This window comes from Eleutherodactylus coqui, chromosome 5 (assembly GCF_035609145.1).
Source record: "Eleutherodactylus coqui strain aEleCoq1 chromosome 5, aEleCoq1.hap1, whole genome shotgun sequence".
NCBI classification, from domain to species: Eukaryota; Metazoa; Chordata; class Amphibia; order Anura; family Eleutherodactylidae; genus Eleutherodactylus; species Eleutherodactylus coqui.
Genome location: NC_089841.1, coordinates 118379101 through 118401448, shown reverse-complemented (window position 1 = coordinate 118401448; position 22348 = coordinate 118379101). Strand labels below are relative to the sequence as shown.

Here is a 22348-nt window from a genome sequence, read left to right as displayed (position 1 = left end):
TCAAAGATGACAATTGACTCAACAGAACTTCTTCATAAGACTAAGACTGAATGCTCCTGCTACTTTGTATTGTTTTATCTTTGTGTTAGGGTGCCCATACACCGTGTGGATTGCTGTTCCAACCGCAGGCAGCTCACTAGCTGATGTCTGGGCAGCATCTGGGCTCGTCACTGCTTTGTCAATCAGCAGATATTCGCTTGCGATTGCATTGGGTATCTGTACTGTGTATAGGCATCCTTATGGTGTTTGTACCTAGCTCCTTTATTACTAGCTATTCAGAGCTAATCATTGGGTTCAGCATGGCAATTACAGTATCGGCACTTTTTTTCACAATGTAAACACCATGATTGCATGGCCACTGCAAACGCTTCTTTAGGGATGTGTTTTGCCCACTGGAAATTTGCTGATGCAAAAACGGCACAACTGGAAAACATGCGATCACGGAGAGCGCCCTTCATTCTTGAAAAAGCCAAAAATCGCCAGATGCAAGATTAGGTGATTAGAGAGTCTCAGGAACTACTTCATAGTTGTTGCCATGAAGAAACCCCGGAATAAGGGCCGCCTGATGAGGAGGAGCACTGTCTTGTTGATGGAAGACCACATGTGCAATCTTTTCCAAACATTTTTCTTGCAATGCAGGAAGGAACTTCTCTATCACATAAGTCTTTTTGTATCCTATAAAAATTAGGTTTACGCCTTTGCTGTCCCAAAAAGTGGCTACCATCATTTTCTCAGCACTGGTGGTAACCCGGAATTTCTTTGGTGGTAAGTCAGTGTTTCCATCTGGTTTCAGGAATGAGAACGGCATCCATGTCTCATCCATTGTGACAATTGACAGAATGAAGGTACCATTCATACAGTTGTCACGTCAAAATCACCTGACATATTTCTATGTGCGCCATCTTGTGATCATCTGTCCACATTCGCAGCACCCACCTAGAGGAAACCTTTTGCATCTAAGTGTGCACAGATCCTATGGAAATGCAGAGTTTGCAGGCAATCTTTTCCATAGTCAATCAGTGGTCCTCTATAACCACTTGCTTCAATCGTTCAATCATGTTGTTGGACAAGCTGGTGCATGGCCGAGGTCCCTTTTGTTCATTTTCACATGATGTTAGGCCACCTTTGAACTGCTGCACCCATGAACCCACATTTTTCACATCCATGACACATCCATTTCACATCCATGACCACATGTCTCACGCCACTGACTATAAATGTCGGTGGGTGTCATTCCACACAAGTGGAAAAAAACCAGATGATTACCTGCTTTTCTTGAAACGTGAACGTCACTATTTTAAGTACTGAACATTCCACTAATGCCAGCTGCTGTCATGTGGCGTTTGTGCACTGGACAATGCTGCCATCTCTGTCACTCATCTCCAAAGAATGCCTGTATCTTCTAAAATGTGTCTATCTGCTCCTATTCCTAAAAAAACATTAGGAGACATAAGAACTTGAATGCACTTTGTAAAACTTGAGTGCTAGTGGCGGTTGATAGTGTTTTTTGTATAGTACCCTTAAGACCCTTTTAGGCAAGCTGAGTTCTCAGCCCAAAGTAACAAGTGATGATTGACATAGAGGTCGATCAGCACTTGTTTCACTTTCTTTTACATGGGGGATGAATAATTGCTAGTATGATCATTCATCTTCGAAAGTCGGCTATTTATCTCCCTGTTGAATCTATGAGATAAACCAAGGATCAGTGAGCTTAAACTGAATGATCAAGCATTGAATAAAGGCCCATTAAGGCATGATTATCAATCAAAAGCCATCTCTTGAGTGATAGTCATTGTGTCTAATTGTGCCCATCTTGCACTATTCGACCAAACAACGGTTTTCAGTTCTGCTTGAAAACTGTTGTTCAGCAGAACAGCTGATAAGCAGGACTGCAGGCTGTGCTCTGCCCACAGAGAGCTGATTACAGCTAATAACATTGTTACAGCTGTTCTCAGTTCTTAACCCTGCCAGCAGAACAGCTGATAAGCAGGACCGCAGGCTGTGTCTGCTGTCCATGGTGCTGAATTCTCCACAGGGAACCCTTAGCTGATTATTGATCCCTTTACACGGCACAATTGTCGAGTCAATGAGTGTTAGGAGAAACGTTCAGGCCCGATAATCTGCCTTTGTAAAAGGACCTTAGTATACATTAGCTTTATCCAATCAGCAAAAAACACCCAATAGATTTAGTAATCTGTGCAAATGTAGCTTAACTCATAGTAACCCAGTTATAGTTTTTATTAATTAGTCTATAATTGATGCATTGTGCTACTTGTTAGGGGGTTACAGAACATTAACTATTGCCCTCTGTTGATAAATGAAAAAAAAAACATTATAAACTTGACTTGGTGCTTCCAATATGTTACTGGTGATGAGACCATTCTTTGGCCCTACTTTTTTAGGTTGCTGTTAAGTTTATAATACCCAGTCTAATCCGTTCTTACACCATTATAGTGTTTCCGGATGGATGAAGGAAACTGAATGTGAGGAATGTCAATGAGGTTAGCACAGTCCTGCATCAGATAACAAATAATGACGGATTTCTATAGGCTGAAGATGCTTAAAAGAACTTGGATCCCAGAAGTGGATACAGAAAAACCCAGCACACACAAATAATCAGCTATTTTGAACAGAGGAGGATTAAACGCTTTTCTTGTTTATCATTATTTTTGTGTCCTTTTCTCAGAAAAGCTCATTTGGCTTTCTTTCGAGAAGAAGGCCCCTTCAGGAGAAGATTCGGCACGCTGGAAAGTTTCTCTTTTGCCGAAGAGGCACCAGTATAATAATGTTCTGCTGTTAACTCCCTTCAATTGAAAAGCTTTTCTTACAATAAATAGAACTTTGAAGTTGAGTTTTTATCACACACAAACAACCTTCAAGTTCTTCCCTGCCAAACATATGCTAAAATGTCAATCCCCAAGATAGAGCAAATCTAGCCTAAGATGTAAAAATACACACAGCACCTTCTATTAATATATATTTCTTATTAATGTCCTTCCAGAAAGTAATGATAAGCTTAGCTATTGTATGTTCTAGCAAGCTAACATTTACAAATGCATTAAAAAGTGCTTAGCTCTATCTTTCCTCGAAATGGGTTTTAGGCCTGATTTCCCAGAGGAAAAGCTGCCGTCTGCTTGAGTCTTCTTTACACGTCCTATTTGTAGGCTTCAGGAATGTTACACCGAATCATTATGTATATGCCACAGTTGTGGATGCACAATTGGTAATTTACTTAAAAATATTAATGCCCAGATTCTTGTATAAAATATCCTGCATTCATGTGGAGCAGTTTTGTGGAATTGCCTCAGGATTTTTTTTATTGTACTGTAAAAAATAAATGTAAGTTATTGAGAAATTTTTAATTCTCTCTCACACAATGATTTTTATTAGTTAACACTACCCTGGTGAGATACAGTAACCCCTTTTAATTGTCTAAAGTTGTTCTCTTAATGTTAACATGATACAAAGTGTCAGCACATCAAGTGTTAACACTGTAATATACAATACTGTGCAAATATTTTAGGCAGGATGGAAGAATGCTGCAAAGTAAAAATGTGTTCAAAAATAGAAGTGTTACTAGCTTGTTTTTGTAAATTTAGCAAAATGCAAAGGGAATTAACAAAATAGAAATTTAACCCCTTGGTGACGAAGCCTGTTTGCGCCTTAAAGGGGTTGTCTCGCGAAAGCAAGTGGGGTTATACACTTCTGTATGGCCATATTAATGCCTCCTGATTGGCTGGAATCGGCACACGTGACGGGGCGGAGCTCCGCGATGACGCGTAGAAGGGGCGGAGCCAGAATGCCGCTCGTGCCGGACCGAACAGATGGGAGAAGACCCTTCTGCGCAAGCGCGTGTAATCAGGAGATTAGACGCTGAAATTAGACGGAGCCATGGAGACGGGGATGCCAGCGCAGGGAAGGTAAGTGAATAACTTCTGTATGGCTCATATTTAATGCACGATGTATATTACAAAGTGCATTAATATGGCCATACAGAAGTGTATAACCCCACTTGCTTTCGCGAGACAACCCCTTTAATGACCAGGTCAAATTTTGGAAATCTGACATGTGTCACTTTAACATGGAATAACACCGTAAAGGTTTTGCATATCCAAGTGATTCTGACATTGTTTTTTCATCACATATTGTACTTCATTTAGGTGGTGAAAAAAGACCGATAGAATTTATGCATATTTATTAAAAGCGCCAAAATTGGGAAAATTTTGAAAAAACTATAATTTTTTTCACATTTTCAATTGCAATATTTCAAATATGTGTACAGATTTTTTATAAGATATATATTTTCATCTGTTTACTTTATTTTGGACAAAGATTTGAAAACTTTCGTGTTTTTGTTTTTTTTTAACCATTTAGAGGATTTACAAATTTAACATTAATTTATTAACATTTTGAGGAACACTTTGTTGGTATTAGTTTATCTTGACGCCACCAGGAATCCCTGATTGGCTGCACAGGGTGTTAGGCTCCAGGTCCTGACAGCACACTAAAGAGGAATAGAGAAGGCATAGAGCGGCCTGGCTCGCATCAGCCGCCCACCCCCAGGAGCAAGTGCGTTCCCCAGTGGCGGCGTATAAGAAGGCGGCAGCGGCCTAATTGTAGAAGCGCTGCATGCCGTGTTTTTCCCCCAGACTGTGTTTTCCCGCCCGCGGTCGTTACTCACCACTGATGTGGCCGGCGCAACTCAGCTGACAGCCGGCGGCCGGGACGAAGGCATGAGGGGGCCACTGCGATGGAGAGGTGAGCAGCCAGCGGGGAGCATAGTGCGTGTGAATGAAATGGGGTCTGGCAAGGAGCACTGAGGCTGCAGCGCCTGCATATATGTGTCCTAACGCTGCAGCCTTAGGCGGACGGTTACTATACTTCTTAGCCTTACATTATGACATGTAAATGGTGCCATGTTACACCGGTAACATGGCAGCATTAACATGTTATAATGTCAGGCTAACAAGTACGATTTTCATTTATTTGCAAATTGTGTCATTTTAAAAAGTCTTTTTTGTAAAGCACACATGAATGAAGACTTGCACCCCAAAATGGATACCGGGCCCAAACCAAAAGGAGCAGCCTGTGGCTTTCAGAACAGCCTCCAAAATTTGGTCAAATGCAGGATCCTTTACAAGTTGTCGAATTTGTGGCCCAAAAATACTTTCCTTAACCTTTACATCACTCAATCTAGGAAATTTGTCCTAAGTACTTAAATGCCTGTCCTTCCTGGTTCATACCTTTGACAAAATGTATCTTTAAACCCAACTTTATATGAAGCGGTGGAAGAAGAACATCTTTTGGGTCCACGAGAGGCTCGGCAATTACATTTTTCTCGGTAGAGTCAAGATTTCTTGCAAGCCAGTCCGCTTGAATGTAATGTGATTTCCTATCCCTACTGTCCCACATACATAAAAAGCAACAGTATTTAGTGTACCCCAGTTGCATTCCTAAGAGTACAGCGATGACTTTTAGATCGCCACAGATTTTCCACTTGTGTTGAGCATATTTGATTGAGTCGAGGAGGGCTGTCATGTTTGCATAAGTCTCCTTCATGTGAACTGCATGACCAACAGGAATAGAAGGAAGACAGTTGCCGTTGTGAAGTAATACAGATTCCAAACGAAGCTTGGAGGAGTCTATGAATCGCCTCCATCCAGTTGGATCATGGTTCAAATTCAAAAATGTAATCAAGCCATTAACATCACAGCAAACAACCAGATTGTTTTCGTTCTCAAAAAAAGAAGATCCCTATAACGTTCTCTGTACTGGGAGACCCTGACATCACGTTGGAGAAGATTCCATTGCTGTAGTCTTGACCCTAGAAGTTCCGCCTTCTCCTTTGACAAGTCAAAGTCTCGAATGAGATCACTCAAATCCGCTTGACTCTGTCTGTGCGATGTATCATCTTTTACCTCAAAGTCAGGGTCATGTAATGTGGAATGTGTTAGGTTCTTCTTTTTACACTTTCTTCATTTTCTACTTCAAGCTCATACTGTTGGGGTGGAGTTGGAACTGGTAAACTATCTGAATCTGGAATAGGTCGAATAGCAGATGGAAGATTTGGGTATTGAACAGTTCCTGTTATCTTCATTGACAATCCTGCCATTATAGGCAAAGTCAGGCAGAAATAGCAGTCATCTGTATGGTTTGTGGGCTTCTGCTAAACCATATGGAGAACATTGTGTTATGTCAGTTAAAAGGTGTGACAACTCCCCCCCCCCCCCAAAAAAAAATATTCCCACAAAATAAAAATGTAAACTCTAAAAAATGACATGTCACTGTATCTCCAAAGCAAGAGCTAATCGGTCATTTTTATGGTGATTTTTCAATTCAGCAGGTGGAAATACATAAGCATATGCTAATTTTGAGCCCGGAACAAAATGATTGTTGGGCAGTGTTATTCTGCAGCAGCACAACAAACCCAAACATACAGCCAATGTCATTAAGAACTATCTTCAGTGTAAAGAAGAACAAGGAGTCCTGGAAGTGATGATATGGTGACCACATAGGCCTGATCTCAACATCATTGAGCCTGTCTGGGATTACATGAAGAGTCAGAAGAATTTAAGTAAACCGACATCAACAGAAGATCTGTAGTTTGTTCCAAACATCAAGGAGAGCTCTCTCCCTACAGAGTTCCTTTAAAAAGTGTGTGTACATGTACTTCAAAGAATTGATGCTGTTTAGAAGGCAAATGGTGGTCACACCAAATGTTGATTTGACTTAATTTTTCTTTAGTTCATTCACTTAGCATTTTGTTAATTGACAAAAATAAACTACAGTATTAACATTTATTGTTAAAAGCATTCTTGCTTTGCAGCAATTTTTTCACACTTGCTTAAGGCTGCCTGTCAAAAGGTGATGATCCGCGGGCAATAAATCACCCATGGATCGCGCTCTACAAAGCTTTCCATAGTGTTGCTATGGAAATCGCAGTGCCGGCATCCACGAGCGGATAATCATAGCGATTCTTTGCTCGCAGGATTTAATTTGCTGAATGCTGCGAGCAGAGGCGATTCTGCACCGCAACCTATCTATTAGATAGGCTCACTGCTGAGACCTGTCAGCGCCCCCCTCGTCCCCGTGGCGGAATATTGCCGTGGACAGGGGGCCCAAAAACGTTTGCACAGTCCTGTATATTGTGCAGGCAGCTACAACATGTACATGGGAGCAAGAGGTGGCTGCAGCTATGTCCTTGTGGGCTGCCGTATGGAGGATACTAGTTCCGTTCAGTTCTATTGAACTCGCTTGTTTGTGCAGCAGGTCACAAGGACAAACCTGGTCACAAAGAACTACTCCCCGCTCCCCTGTGTATGTTGTAGTTGCTTCTAGAACTTTAATACAATGGTACTATATGTTTACATTATTACTGAACCTCTATTATAGCCAACAATGTAGTGTATTCCGTACAATGAACTCTAGGTTCTTTTTTTTTTTTTCTGCGTCCATCTCCATATTGGATTTCCAGAATTTAAATTGTACACTTCATAGTTAAGATTATCAATTTCCATTAGTGTTCAAAAAATAAGAGAACTAATAGTGCTGGAGTATTTTATAATCATTAGACATTAATGGCAGCTTCTGTGTTTTGCAGCGGAGCTTGGTGACTATGATCCATTTAAGAACCTCACTGGTTATGTGTCAGAATATCGCTTTGCACCTGACCAGAAGGAAGAGCTGGAAGAAGCCATTGAGCGTATACATAAAACACTAATGTAAGTATTTGTATTAACAGTGTCCAGTAAGGATTGGGTGCAACATATGCAGAAGAGAAAATTAATGGACAGACCTTGATTGAAAGGTGCTCTACATTTTTCCATTACCGGTTGGGCTGCATGATATTGACTTCTTTTGAGCCCTAGTCTTCCAGGAGGTGTCGTCTTTGTTGACAAGTGATGACTTCCGAGTAACCTTGGCACCCTGACCTGAATGTAGCCCATATAAGATCTCTCACAACTGATTTATTGGCATGTGACAAGAATCTATATAAAATGTGTTAACTTGTTGACACGGTTTTATTAGGAGCAAAGTTTATTGCCTCCAAGTTTGGTAGATATAACAGATGAAAACAGAGCTGATTTGTTTTGGGTTAGAATTTGGTACATTTTAGTGTCACTGATCACAGCTGTTGCTTACAGGAAGTCACTCTTATGGCCAGTAGAAAATTATAAAAACTTGGCATACCCAAATGGAAAAATCCTTCTTGGAGCAAGTTAGAAGCAATATTGTATTTTCATTCTTTAAATAAAAACCAGGTTGTTTTGTGGTCAGCACCCCTCAGTCAGGAGCCATCAGTAAGTTTGTTGTAAATTTAATGGGGACTTCCAATGTTGTTAAAGGACACATGTTGTGCTACAGGTTTAATAGTGATGACAGGAAAAGCGGTTGGCAGAATGGTGGTCTAATAGCCAAGGCTATCGTATGGAGCTGAAAGGATTTCTTTCATGGCTCTCTTTCTCCCACTTCCTGTGAAGAAGCAGCATTATCAATGTGAAATGTAACCCTGCGTATACTATCATGTTAGTACATGGAAGTTTTTGCAATGATAAAGAGGTTTGGTTTTCTTAAAAAAAAAATTAAGGAATTTTTCTTGTTTTCTATAGAAAATCATATGTGAAGTACTGCAAACTGTTGAAGTAAAAAAGTTACAAAAACTGTACACCTTTGATCATATTGTGTAAAATCTCTACACAACAACAGCGGAAAACATGGTTATATAGAAATTGCCTTTCTATCATATGACTGGTAGAGATATGTTAGAAGATATTTGGAATCCGCACGTTGACCCTTACTTATCACTAGAACAATAGGGAATGGTGGTTGGCAGAGTTCCTTACTTCTACCAGCCTCTCTTGGCTTCATTCAGGATGTGGATCAACCTTGCCACACACCAGTTTAGCTGTGGGTTATCTGAGGTGGCCGCACCTGGGAAACCTGTTTTTCACATTTAATTCCTCCAAATGGGATAAAATCTTTTCTGCGGGATCCTCAAGCTGTTACACACACACAGAGACAGTCCCAGTTAAGTGGCTGCTTACACAGCGCTGGGCTGAGGCGCAGTACCTGTAGGTTTGCACAGGGGCATAGTGCAGGAACAAGCGGAAGTCAGGGCTGGCAGCAAACCATAGCAGAGTCCAAAATATAGAGCCAATGTAATGGAACACAGAAATCAGAATGGTTTAAACATAGGCAGAGGGTCATAATCAGAAATACACACTAACTGAGGCTTTGTTACAATGTTTAATGAGACCGATTGCTTAAGCCTTTCTCCATGACGGAAGAATTCCTAACATAGCTGTGGATGGCTGATGATTGGTGGCAGACAGGATTAGGAAGTGCATGATGACCCTATTAAGAGAAGAAGCAAATCGAACCCTTTGGCTTTTTCTTGGCTCACTGCCGTTTCTGACCAGGTGCTATGCAGAGAACCGAAACAAGTGCATTGATAGGAGCTGCAGTAGTGGCAAAGAAAAATCAGATGGGGTACTACTCTGTACATATTGCTTCCGCAACTTTGTTTCAGGATGGGCCTGGGGGGCTTAAAAATATATACCAAATAGCAATGGCATGCCCTGGCTTTTATGTCATCACATAGGGTGCATTCTGCAACAATATAGAGGTTGTCATCCCAAACATTAGTCGCTGTCCCAAGCGGGCATCACAATCTAATTTCCCTATCACAGACACACATACAATAGGGAAAATTTCATTGGAAGCCTAATAACATATCAGTATATTTTTGGAGTGTGGGAGCAAACCAGAGTACCCAGAGGGGACCCAAGCAAATACTGGGAAATGCAAACTCTAAGTCTATGTAGTACCAGATTTTGAGCTTTATAGGACACACCTGATGATAAGACGCACCCATGTTTTAGAGGCGGAAAATAGGGGAAAGAATCTTTTGAACTCGCCCAGGGACAGTGCAGGGGATAGTACCCGGCGACGGAGCAGCAGAGTTCTTAAACACCAGAGCTCTGTGACAATGGCACTCGTGTATGAGCCAAGGAATGGAGGAAGCTGATTCGTGGAGGCGGGGGAGCAAGAGCAGTTCCCGTCAGTGCTCACCACCAATCAGCGGTACGTATAGGGCGGCAGTGCAGAGGTGAGAGAACTAGTAAATGATCACATGTATGCTCGCATGATTGCGAGTTTGTTTGTGCGATCATGATTTAGATTGGCCGGCAACCTTGAATTTCGGCACGTTTGTTCTAGAAGACGCACTGACTTTTTCCACCTACTTCGGGGAGAAGAAAAGTGCATCTTATAGAGCGAAAAGTACAGTACTTTGTTGGATTGCAACCCCGGACCCCAGTGATGCATGCAACAGGGCTGACCCCCCCCCCCCCAGTTGCTGTATTTTACTGCCACTTTTATAGAATACAGTAGTAGAAGTAAAGGTCTACTGACCTCTACCGGCCAGATGAAGACCAAAAGGAGTCCATCTGTTGAGTGGGCCCTCTGTATATGTTTGATGTGTATACCAGGTGTTTTCTCAGCTCTCACACAATGCTGAACACCATTTCTCTTTTCTTTTTTAGTATGTTTTATCCAACTATCTTTATCCTGAGTCATCAGATTCCCACTCTACCAGTAATTTTATTTTTGTAGCTAATTTTGACTTGCTGTCCGGTTACATGGGCTCTTTGGTCTTTACTGCTAAGGTTGACTGAACACTGCTATGATTCTAAGTAATTACCGTCATTGTTAGAAGTCTAAATAGGGAGAGTTGGAAGACTGACACCATATCCATTATTGCCCTTAGCTATGTGCTCACCTCCGCTTCACCTCTTTCTTTAATGTTTATTCACCTTGGAATACAGCATATCACTGCTATGAGCGCCAGACATTCAGATTTCTTTCTTTTTTTTTAATCTACTTTTTTTTTAAAGTGGTTTGTCGTAACTCTCTGTTCTTACCATATAAAACATTCTGAGCTATTGAATTTTGAGCCTTTGGGGTTTGTGAAATGTATTTCCTTTTTTGATAATGTTGTCACCATTTGGAATATAACTTTTTTTGTACGTTGATGGTTAAACTGGGGATAAATGCAACAAAAGAACCAGTTGGACATAACTGAGAGGAAAAGTAAATAGAAAGTGAGGCACTTTACACATAGATTGTAGGGATATTAAATAGTTGTTTTTTTTTCTATCTGTGATCCCCCCAGCACAAGATATAGTTACTTCTTAAACCTTACATATGGCTGAATTTATTTTTGTACTGTCTAACTGAAGTTGTCATTTGTAATGATAATGATTTGTAATTGGGCAACAGTGTCATTTACTTACAAAGTAGTCCTTCATTACTTTTTTAAGTGCTTAAATGTTTTTACAGCCTTAGATTACCAATTACAGAAAATGGCCATATACTTACTGACTAAGGAGGGCAGATAGCTGCATCCCCTTAGCATGCAGGTAGCAGACTACCAAGAGGTAAACCTTTTGTTTGGCGTTGCGAACGTGCCATTATATAACGTGTGTAGTGCTACCGGTAGATTCTAACATCCAGGATTATGTAAATTTAAACACCTACAATAATTCGAAGGGAACAACTTGTCTGCCCCGTGTGACCTTTACACATTACATCTGTAAGATTCCTCAGAGGTCACATCCGGATATTCCAGTGCCATGTGATACCCTTCTTGACGTGGTATTGCTAGAAGGCTTGGCCCCCTGTGTGTTCTGTCTATTGACTGTCTTATGACTTGTTGATGAATTTGCAGTTTTTGTATATGCTTTTTTTAAGACAAACAATAAACATAGGAATTAAACACATTCCTCAAATATATGTAAAACATTATTGGTTTGAGTGTAATAAGTGGATTTTTTGTGCAGATTCTCAAGGGCCTGTGTGTAGGTCTGGCAGTTAATGAGTTTTTCATTTTCCCAAGGTTTTTTTGGATAGCATATTCTAATGTGATTACAGGACCTCCGCAGTGCAGGGTGTGCCTCATGGCGAATACTCCGCATACTAACAGCTCACTTCCACTGACCTTTCACTGTTCACCTTCTTCTGGAAAAGAAAGTATACTGTTCATGTTATTGAAGAACTTCTTTTCTGCTCCCAGATCTGACCTGCTCCTACATCAAGGGTATTGCTGGAGCGTTGGTAGTTAGTAGTATTGTTGATTCATTGATAGTGGGGTTTTCAGAGATAAAAAAAGGCTTGTTAATAAATTACATGGAATACTGGCATTTTTGTTCTTATGTTTAATAGTATAGGGCGTAAAGGCGCCCTTGCATTTTTGCTGTGTGCAGTAAAAATGTGGTTGAGTCTCATTCGTCCTAGTAATGACAATTTGGAGGTCAGGAGAAGGGGTATTATGGTTTCATCAAACACATGGAATTTTATGAAGAATGAAAATTTATACAATTTCCTAACAGACTTTCTGTATCAGTTTTTCCACGGTGTTCAAGATCTTCGCCTGCGAAAATTCAATAGGAACCTTTAGGTATGTTAACATGCGGCGGATTTTCTGCAACAAACCACACCATTTTGGTGTAGATTTTTTTGCGGATTCACCGCTGTGGATTGGTTTAAAAAAATCTTAGCTGCTTCATCTTCTCTCCGTTCCCATATAACCCCTTAGCTGATCTCTCCTGGCCTCCCGCGATGACAGCTGTGTATGCCTGCAGCATTCACGTGTCTATACTACACATCACTTCTGATGACCAGCGGGAGAGTGGGGAGGTGCTGAGTAAAATGTTGTTGATTACTACTTTTTTGTTTGTTTGTTTTTTTAATTTTACAAGTTTTCCTACCTTCAAATTTTACTGGAAATACACTGCTGATCTGCAACAATTGAAATGAATTGCATATTTTGACTTCCACGTTGAACTGCATGGGTTAAATCTTCAACACATCCGCAACCAATCCACAGCATGGATTGACATGCAGTGGATTTAAAATCTGCAATGCATGTGGATTTATGTTGCATTTTTTCCCTAGTGTGTGGATGAGATTTCTTGACCTGCAAGCCACTGTGCTGAGTTTACAGTAACTCAACATGATGGGTCATTCTGCCTTGTACTTCAGCTTGTCCCATTCACTGAGTTCAGTACCAGGCTCCTGCTAGGTACCTGAGGAGTCTGTAAACAATGAAAGGGGTGTGACGCTTGCCGAAATGCTGTAGCCCTTAAATTGAACCACTACTAGTCAAATATAATAATGAATTATCTAAGGAATAAAGTTCTTTTACATGAAATGATTATCGTTCATTGTAAATACATGTAGCGACTAAATGATAAATAAAAACTCGTTCAGTTTTTGTTAGTCATTCAGTTTCCACTTGCAGAAAACTGAATGACGTATCATTCCATGTAAACAGGCAGTCATTCACTTAGTAACGATCCCTGACCCGATCAGTCAGCGATGCTTGTTCCTGTGTAAAAGCACAAGAAGGATTATCACTGGGATGACTTGTTGGACATCTATGCCCGACAGATTTCCTGTAAAAGCACCCTAAGCCATGAATACTTAAGTCCTGGAAATCCAACTTAACCCCTCAAGAACCAAGATGGTTTGTTTTTTCTTATTTTCCCTTTTTTGTTCCCACTTTTTTTATTTTTATATTTCCATCAACATAGCTGTATGGGGGATGAAGCTAGTTAAAGGAGATGTCCCGCGCCGAAACGGGTTTTTTTTTTTTTAAACCCCCCCCCCCGTTCGGCGCGAGACAACCCCGATGCAGGGGTTAAAAAAACCACCCGCACAGCGCTTACCTGAATCCCGGCGGTCCGGCGTCTTCATACTCACCTGCTGAAGATGGCCGCCGGGATCCTCTGTCTTCGTGGACCGCAGCTCTTCTGTGCGGTCCACTGCCGATTCCAGCCTCCTGATTGGCTGGAATCGGCACGTGACGGGGCGGAGCTACACGGAGCCGCTCTCTGGCACGAGCGGCTCCATAGAAGACTGCTGAAGACCCGGACTGCGCAAGCGCGGCTAATTTGGCCATCGGAGGCCAAAAATTAGTCGGCACCATGGAGACGAGGACGCTAGCAACGGAGCAGGTAAGTAAAAAACTTTTTATAACTTCTGTATGGCTCATAATTAATGCACAATGTATATTACAAAGTGCATTATTATGGCCATACAGAAGTGTATAGACCCACTTGCTGCCTCGGGACAACCCCTTTAAGCAAACAGGCCTGTTGGATAGTGTGGTACCGCTTGAAAGAACTCAGGCTATGTAGCAAAATCACCGTGCTTGCCGATGCAGACTGAGCCAATATTAAAGGGAGGCAAGCCTAACTAACAATCTGGAGTTTAGAAGCGGTGTTACCAGGAGATTGTGAAATTCATACACTCATTGTAAAAAAAACAAACAGCACCTAGGAGTTGTCAGAATCAAATGAAACTTTCTATGTGTGATTGTAACGTTAATGTATGTGATTACCTATCGGAGCAAGAGAATAAGTTTATTGTGGAAAACTGAACACATAAAAGGTAGGCTCTAGTACCCTGTTGTACCACCTCTAGCTTGGATGTGAGATATGATGCAGACGGGCATGGAGGCTCTAGTACCCTGTTGTACCACCTCTAGCTTGGATGTGAGATGTGATACAGGTGGGCATGGAGGCTCTAGTACCTTGTTGTACCGCTTCTAGCTTGGATACTAGATGTGATGCAGACGGGCATGGAGGCTCTAGTACCCTGTTGTACCACCTCTAGCTTGGATGTGAGATGTGATGCAGACGGACATGGAGGCTCTAGTACTCTGTAGTACCGCCTTTAGCTTGGATGTAAGATGTGATACAGGTGGGCATGGAGGCTCTAGTACCTTGTTGTACCGCTTCTAGCTTGGATACTAGATGTGAGACGGGCGGACATGGAGGCTCTAGTACCCTGTTGTACCGCCTCTAGCCCGGATACAAGATGTGATACTGCTGGGCATGGAGGCTCTAGTACCCCATTGTACCACCTCTAGCTTGGATGTGAGATGTGATGCAGACGGGCATGGAGGCTCTAGTACCCTGTAGTACCACCTTTAGTTTGGATGTAAGATGTGATACGGGCGGACATGGAAGCTCTAGTACCATGTTCTACTGCCTCTAGCTTGGATACAAGATGTGATACAGGCGGGCATGGAGACTCTAGTACCCTGTTGTACCACCTCTAGCTTGGACACAAGATGTGATACAGGTGGGCATGGAGGTTCTAGTACCCTGTTGTACCGCCTTTAGCTTGTATACAAGATGTGATACAGGCGGGCATGGAGACTTTAGTACCCTGTTGTACCACTTCTAGCTTGCATACAAGATGTGATACGGGCGGACATGGAGGCTCTAATACCTTGTTAGGCTGCTTCTAGCTTAGATACAAGATGTGATACAGGCAGGCGTGGAGGCTCTAGCACCCTGTTGTACCCCCTCTAGCTTCTATACAAGATGTGACACAGCTGGGCATGGAGGCATACAGTTTCTATATGGTATTCTGCAGCATATCGCTCCACATTTGCTGTAACTAAGCCTCTAGACCTGTGATGGCGAACCTATGACACACGTGTCAGCACTGACACGCGTAGCCATAGTCGCTGACACGCGGCCGCTAACTCCATTAGTAGTGAATACTGGCAGGGGCCGCAGCTCCCCTGCAAGTATTCAGTAAGCAGCGCTACACCCCCTCCCCCGACGTCTCCTACCTGTTGGTTCCGCGAGAGCGTCCAGGGGAGGAGGCGTCCAGCAGCACACTGACGTCACAGTGTGTGCTGGCAATCATTGCTGCTGGAGGGCGCGGAGTTTAGAGGAGGAGCGGAGCTTCCAGGACATGGAGGGGTAAGTGCATGGGTCTCGTGGGGCACTGTCACTACTGGGGGGCACTGCTGTGGGCAGTGTGTCGCTCCACAGCAAAGACAAGATTGAGACGCTCACCCCTAGGTCTCCAGACACGAACACTGCCATTGTCAATGCCTAAACTAAATGGATTAATCGCAGAAGACATTCTGGTTCCACTTCGTAGCAGTCCACTTTCGTCATTCACAACACCACTGCAAATAGAGGTGATGGTGTGTGAGTGTCAAAGGCAGTACATGTAATGGGCGCTATGAGACCAGATGTTCTTCAGCCAAGCCCCTGGAAATGTTTCTGACAGACACAGGGGCCTGTAACAATGGTGCCACCTGTCTCTGGATGGCGGGCAATGAAAGCGTTGGAGATGCTTGTGCTACTAGTGGTTTGTCGAGGGTGTCCTGTGCCCAGTCTCCTTGTGTATGTGTCCTCATGCATCCATTGGTCCCAACACCTCCTAACAGTCTGGTCAGAACGGCCCAGGTTGTGGACAATTCAATGATATGACCATCCAGCTTCTCACATTCAAATAACGCTCCCCCTTTCAAGCTCTGTTAACTGGACAAAATCTCTTCTAATGCATCATAGAGGCGTCTAGTGGTTAACAAGCTCTACACAAGTAGAAAAAGAAGTCACCACACACAAGAAGCCTCTGAGAGCCTTTTTAGATTCCAAGGGTAGAACCACTTTTAGGTCCTCAGATGGATGGACCATTCATCTAATCACACCACAACTCTAATCACTTGCATATCTGCCTGAGGTCTCATGTCCACGGGCGGATCGGATTCAACATGCAGAAGCCCGCACCAGGGTCTGACTCTGCCCTCAGCTGAGGACACTGCGGGTCTTCTACTTACCTGTCCGGGTCTTCATTTTTTTCACTGCAGATGTGTGCGGAAGCACTCTCCAGCGCACCACCGCACATGCGTAGCGGAGTTTTTTTGTTTTATTTAAAAATGCTTTCCTACAGAATCCACGACTTGGCCACAATTCAAGTGCAGATCGGACAGCTTCCATTGACTTTAATGGAAGCCGTCCATGCGGAATCCATACTGAAATGAAGCATGCTGCAATTTTTTTTCCAGACCAAAAGGTCCACCAACTGCATGCATTATTTCCTTGGCGGATGCCCATGTTTCCCTATTGGCAGCTTGATTTGCGAATTGTCTGCGCAGGTGGCCTGCATGGATTCCGCAAATGAAACCCGCCACTGGACATTGGGCCTAAGATGTAACTGCATACTGAATTTGGCAGCAAAACAGCTTTTTCTAGGTGCTTTACTTTTTTCTTTTTTGTCAATGAGTGTAATAGAATGTTAACCCTTGAAGGACGAACTCTGGGTTACTTAACGTTACACAATTGTGTTCCTATTCAATTGGATTGGTATTCCTACTGCAGCGATATTAGGCTGCAGTTCACACTAGGCTTTTTGTCGGGCAGATTCTATTTTGCAAAAAAAAAAAGGAACTGTACAAGGCAGAAATTAAGTGGAATTTAAAGGGGAAAAAAGGATGTGTCCTGTTCATTTCTATTTCGCTTCCATTTTTCAGCATTTTTAGGCCTCCCTCACATATGAACGCGGCAAAGCTCCGCAATTTTTATTGCAGCACTTTGCAACTTTTTATTTTCGTTTTTGACCGCAGCGATCATTGATGAGGAGTGTTAAACATTCAAAAATAGGACAAACTCCACTCGAGCGGTTGTCTAAGGCTATGTGAGAGGGTCCATTTAAAACAATGGAAGCCTCCGATGCTGAAAAAAACGTCTGTGTGAGGGAGGCCTTAAACTGATCCTTTTTTATTGTACTGTTGAGCTTGTTTATCTCCTCCCCCCCCCCCCCCCCGTTATTTTCGCATGTCTCCTGCTCCGTGTGCATATTTAGAAATAAAACATGATACAAAAACAGAAAGGAAAAATAGATGAAAATGGATTGCTCTCTGTTCTTTTTTTTTTTCAGTCTTCCATTGACTACATTGTAAAAAAAAATCCATTCTTGTTCAGTTTCTTTGAACTGGAAATGAAAATGCAGCCGTCTGCACATTTTTTCTATTGTAAATAATGGTATTGAGACGGAAAATTGAGAAACTGATTGAAGCTGAAGGTCTTCAGTTTCAATGCGTTTCTATGGGCAGGAAAATTAAAATACTTTCTTTCAGTTTTGCTCCCACAACGGAACAACTAGGCAGAAAGTAAAAATGCCGGTGTGAAATGGCCCTCACTGTTCCTCTAGTAGTATGCATAAAGTATTATTAATCCTAGGGTTTAGTAAGCAATAGGTAGCAACAGGTACATCTATGGTAAAAGTTAATTGTTTACTTGTTTATATACTATTATCTACTTGCAGTTCTTTGTTTGTAAATGAAACATATTTTTGTAATGCCTTCTGCTGCATCCTATCCTGAATCTGCGCTGCAATATTACCATCCGATACCCCAGTATGCCTGACCATTTCATACAGCAGACCATAAATCTATAGTATAGGTAGCCATACACCTTTTAATAGCTGTCAGCCGAGGGCTGTATTATGATTACTTACATATATAGCGCCATCATCTTTTTGTAGCACTCTGCATGGTATAATTAGGATTAACCTATGTCTTTAAATGGCAGTCGTTAAGGGGCTTTAAACTGCAGTGCAGTCGAAAGATGGCGCTGCAGTACGTCTTCATGCCAAGGGGTGTGGGTGCTTGACTGTTGGATGACAGCGAGGCATTTGCTATAACAGCGTATAAAAATAAATACATCAAAACACCCCTTTTACTATATATATATATATATATATATATATCAGATATGAGGTATCGCTGTGTTCGTAATGACCCAGAAGAAAAAGTTAGTACATTATTTATCCCGCACCATACAAAAAGCCTTTCAAAAAAAGTGATCAAAACATTCTATGGATTAACAAATGTTACTATTAAAGGGTACAACTCATCCTGCAAGCAAAAAAGAACCTGACATAACACTGTTGACAAAAAAAAAAGAAATATGTTAGGGGTCTTTGAATGTAGTGATAAACAAAAAAATAATTAAAAAAATAAATAAATAAAAAAAATATATATATATAAAGTGTGGTTTTTGCAACGTTTTCAAACAAACCTATATTAATTTGGTATTGGTGTAATCGTACTGGTCTGCAGAATAAATTTAACATATTATATATACTGCATGGTGAAAGCCGTTTAAAAATAAGAATAAATAATTTGCCAGAATTGCAGATTTTGTTAATCTTGCCTCTACAAAAAATTGTATAAGAAGCAATCAAAATGTTATGTTGCCAAAAACAGAGTTCATCCCACAAAATACAAGCCCCAACAGAGCTCAGTCGATGGAAAATTAAAAATGTTATGGCTCTTGGAATGTGGCGACACAAAAGCGAATCTTTGAAAAAAAAAGTGGTTTTTTTTGTGTGTACAAAAATGGCAAAACATACAAAAAAAAAAGTATAAACCTGGTATTGTGGAAATCGTGCTGACCCAGAGAATAATGTTATTTCATTATTTATTTATTTTGCACACTGAACTCCGTTGAAATGAAATACAAAAAATGTAGGACAGAATTTATTTTTTTTCTCCAATCTCCCTAAAACAAATTACTAAAGGTTATACAATACATTAATGTATTCAAAAATGATGCCGTTAGAAAATGAAACTTGTCCTGCAAAAAACAAGCCCTCTTTTTTCTATGGCAACAGAAAAATGAAAAAGTTATGGCTCATGAAATGCAACAATGAAAAATGAGTTGGTCATGAAGGGGCAAACAGGCTCAGTCACTAAGGGGTTAAGACAGATAAGGAAGGTCATTATTGTGAATAAAATGCGTTTTGGATGTTTTGGTAACCTTCTAACTTACAGAAATAAAATATTAAAGAACGCAATCTATGACATGCTGCATCTGTACACGTAGCTTTATCTGTATTGCAGTCACTCTCTTGCCCTAAAGCTATGGATTATTTATTATATAGTCATAGATTTCTCAATTGTAAATTCATATATGTATAAGGTATGGTAAGCTTTATGGAGGAAAGTGGCTTTTATATTTGAGTCCACTGAATTCTGTTCACGATATGTTATTGTTCTTATTTCTGAATGTCTTGTACACTTCAATAGTGTTATTGCATTTTTGGCACCCTCATGGGTTGTAGTAAGTGCTTTTAGTGCTCAATACTAGAGTTGAGGGAACATACTTTGCCAAGCTTGATGCTCATTGAGTATTAGCGTACTCGATGGAGCTCATTACTCGAACGAGCATCAAGCTGGACCCCGCCCCAGTTTTTATCTCCACCCCACTGTGACGTGCCTGTTTTGGCCCCTCCCCGCTGCGAGAGAGCGAGAGAGAGACCGACCGAGACCGAGAGACCAAAAAAAAAAAAAAAAGCTCTGGACCCGGCTTCCCACATACAAAAATGCTCGAGTCTCCTATTGCAGTCAATGGGGTTCGTTACTTGAGTAGAGCTCTTGAATTTTACGAAAAGCTCGACTCGAATAATGCGGACCCGAGCATTTGGGTGCTCGCTCATCTCTACTCAATCTTTTTGTATTTTATAAGCATTGTGCAGATTCCGGTATTTAAGACGTCTTGCACATCACCGTGTAGTGAACAGTACTGGACCATATTGTTGTCTAGATGGTTTACTCTTTTCTGCCAGATTCTGTATTCAAAGCATGCCATATACTGCTATCTGAACCTGTGGTGGTATCTTTAGGAATGCATTACTGCCATATTTGTGATCTGTGTGACAGAAACCTTTTAAAGAGAATGTGTCTTCAGAAAAGAACCTGTAATTAAAGTCACATTTTATGTATAAACAATAACATATATATTTTTTAAAACCATTTTGGAGGTTTAATTTTTTTTTATTTACATCTTGCGAAGTATTTTTTATTTTTATTTTTAAACCTCATACTGCATCTTGCAATTTTCACTTTAACCACTAAGCCTAATAATAAGCTGACACGTCCTGTTGTGTACAGCAGCGTCATAGGCCATATACTACATTGGAGGGGACTCATTGGACTTCTATTAAAAAGTGTTTTGGGTATGCTCTGTGACCTCAAGAAAACCACACAAAAATGGATAACAAGTTGAGCATTGTAGACCGCTATGCAATGAAAATGTAAATAATTAAAAATCAAATAAGGAACCTCCGTTGCTGATTTTCACTGGAAAAGAGAACGAAATACCACAGCAAGCTGCGCTATTTCGTCCTGTAGAATCCGGCAAAATGCTGGACTGATGGCTGGAAATTGAAATTAAAGTCTATGGTGATCAGTTTTGGCGATGATCGTTTCTGTCATAAAACTGAACTGTCCGGTCAGGTGGTTCCATTATCCTGCTCCCTGAACGGAGCAGGAAAGCAGAACTCACAAACTCTGATGTGAAGGAACCCTAGCTTGTGTAAATATTCCCTTTAGAAAGGATATTCATATATGCCTAAAGATTAAGGTGCATGTAAGAGATGAGCCAGTAAAGATAGAATATGCTAAATATAATATCCCAATAGAAAACTAGAATGAATATATGTTGGTTTAAACCGATGGTAGAATGTTATCAGATAAATCACATAGTTGTTGTTGTTGCCCATACACATGAACTAATAGAATATATATAATTAGTGACGAGTGAACTTTTGAAAGTTTCAGTTTGGATTCTCAGTGAAAAGTTGCTTCGGTCCAAATTAGTTTGAACCAAACCAGAACTTCACCAATACCCCTTTAAAACGGGTGTATAACACTGTTAGAGCCATAGAAACACTGTATAACACTCTTTGGTACTAAGTACTTTTGAGTTGTTTTTAGGCAAAGTTAAGGAAGATTTTTTTCTCTTTTTCCTCCTTTCTTTTTTCTTCATTTCCTTCTTCATCTGCATTTCTGTTTTCTTCTCTTCTGACGACTTCTTTTTTTCCGACTTCTTCTCTTCCGACGACGACTTCTTTTCCGACTTCTTCTCTTCCGACTTCTTTTAGTGGGTTCAGCCTAGATGAACCACCCAAGGTTCAGGTTCTCGAAGAACTAAACTTCTAGCACAATTCAACTTGAAACAGGGTTCAACTGTTTCACGTCACAACACTGTAGATGTCTCATTCTGAATGTCCATGTAGATAGACTGTAGGAGCCTCCAATAATGAAGACTTTGACCTGTGCAGAGATCGTGGTGCAGAATTGGATGTATTAGCCTATTATTTAGACCAGTGAACACTGCAAGATATATTAGGTTTTTTTATATACATAGTGACATGGAAAATAAAAACAAAATTGCCACAAAATCAAAAAATGTTTAACAAAAAAAAAAACGTGATTTAAACATTAGGTCTTTTTATGATGATAGATTGCCTTTCAATATGGATAGAAAGCAGCTATGCATATTTTGTATGTTCACATGTGAAAATGTATTTTTGTGGTGAAATATCTTAATTATTCATATTTGTGTCTCTGTGTCGTTGCTTATTTTAAAGATATTTGCTTACCTGGTTTTCTTGATTGCTTTTTGTCTCCAACTTGCTGAGATGTCAATTAAACAACTGCGAAAGACGTTTGATGAGCAAGATAAGCTGTGTA

General features: G+C 41.0%; 1 protein-coding gene across 3 annotated transcripts in view; it reads left to right on the top strand.

Annotated features, from left to right (window-relative positions):
- The window catches only part of EPB41L4A (erythrocyte membrane protein band 4.1 like 4A), a 262636-nt gene that overhangs the window by 136760 nt on the left and 103528 nt on the right, over positions 1–22348 (top strand). For all 3 annotated transcript variants that reach the window (XR_010792817.1, XM_066603055.1, XM_066603054.1), the window contains one exon: positions 7601–7721. Coding sequence is in view for 2 of the 3 variants with exons in the window: in XM_066603055.1 (XP_066459152.1) it covers positions 7601–7721 (121 nt within the window). In the remaining variant the exon portion in view is untranslated. The remainder of the gene's footprint in view (positions 1–7600; positions 7722–22348) is intronic.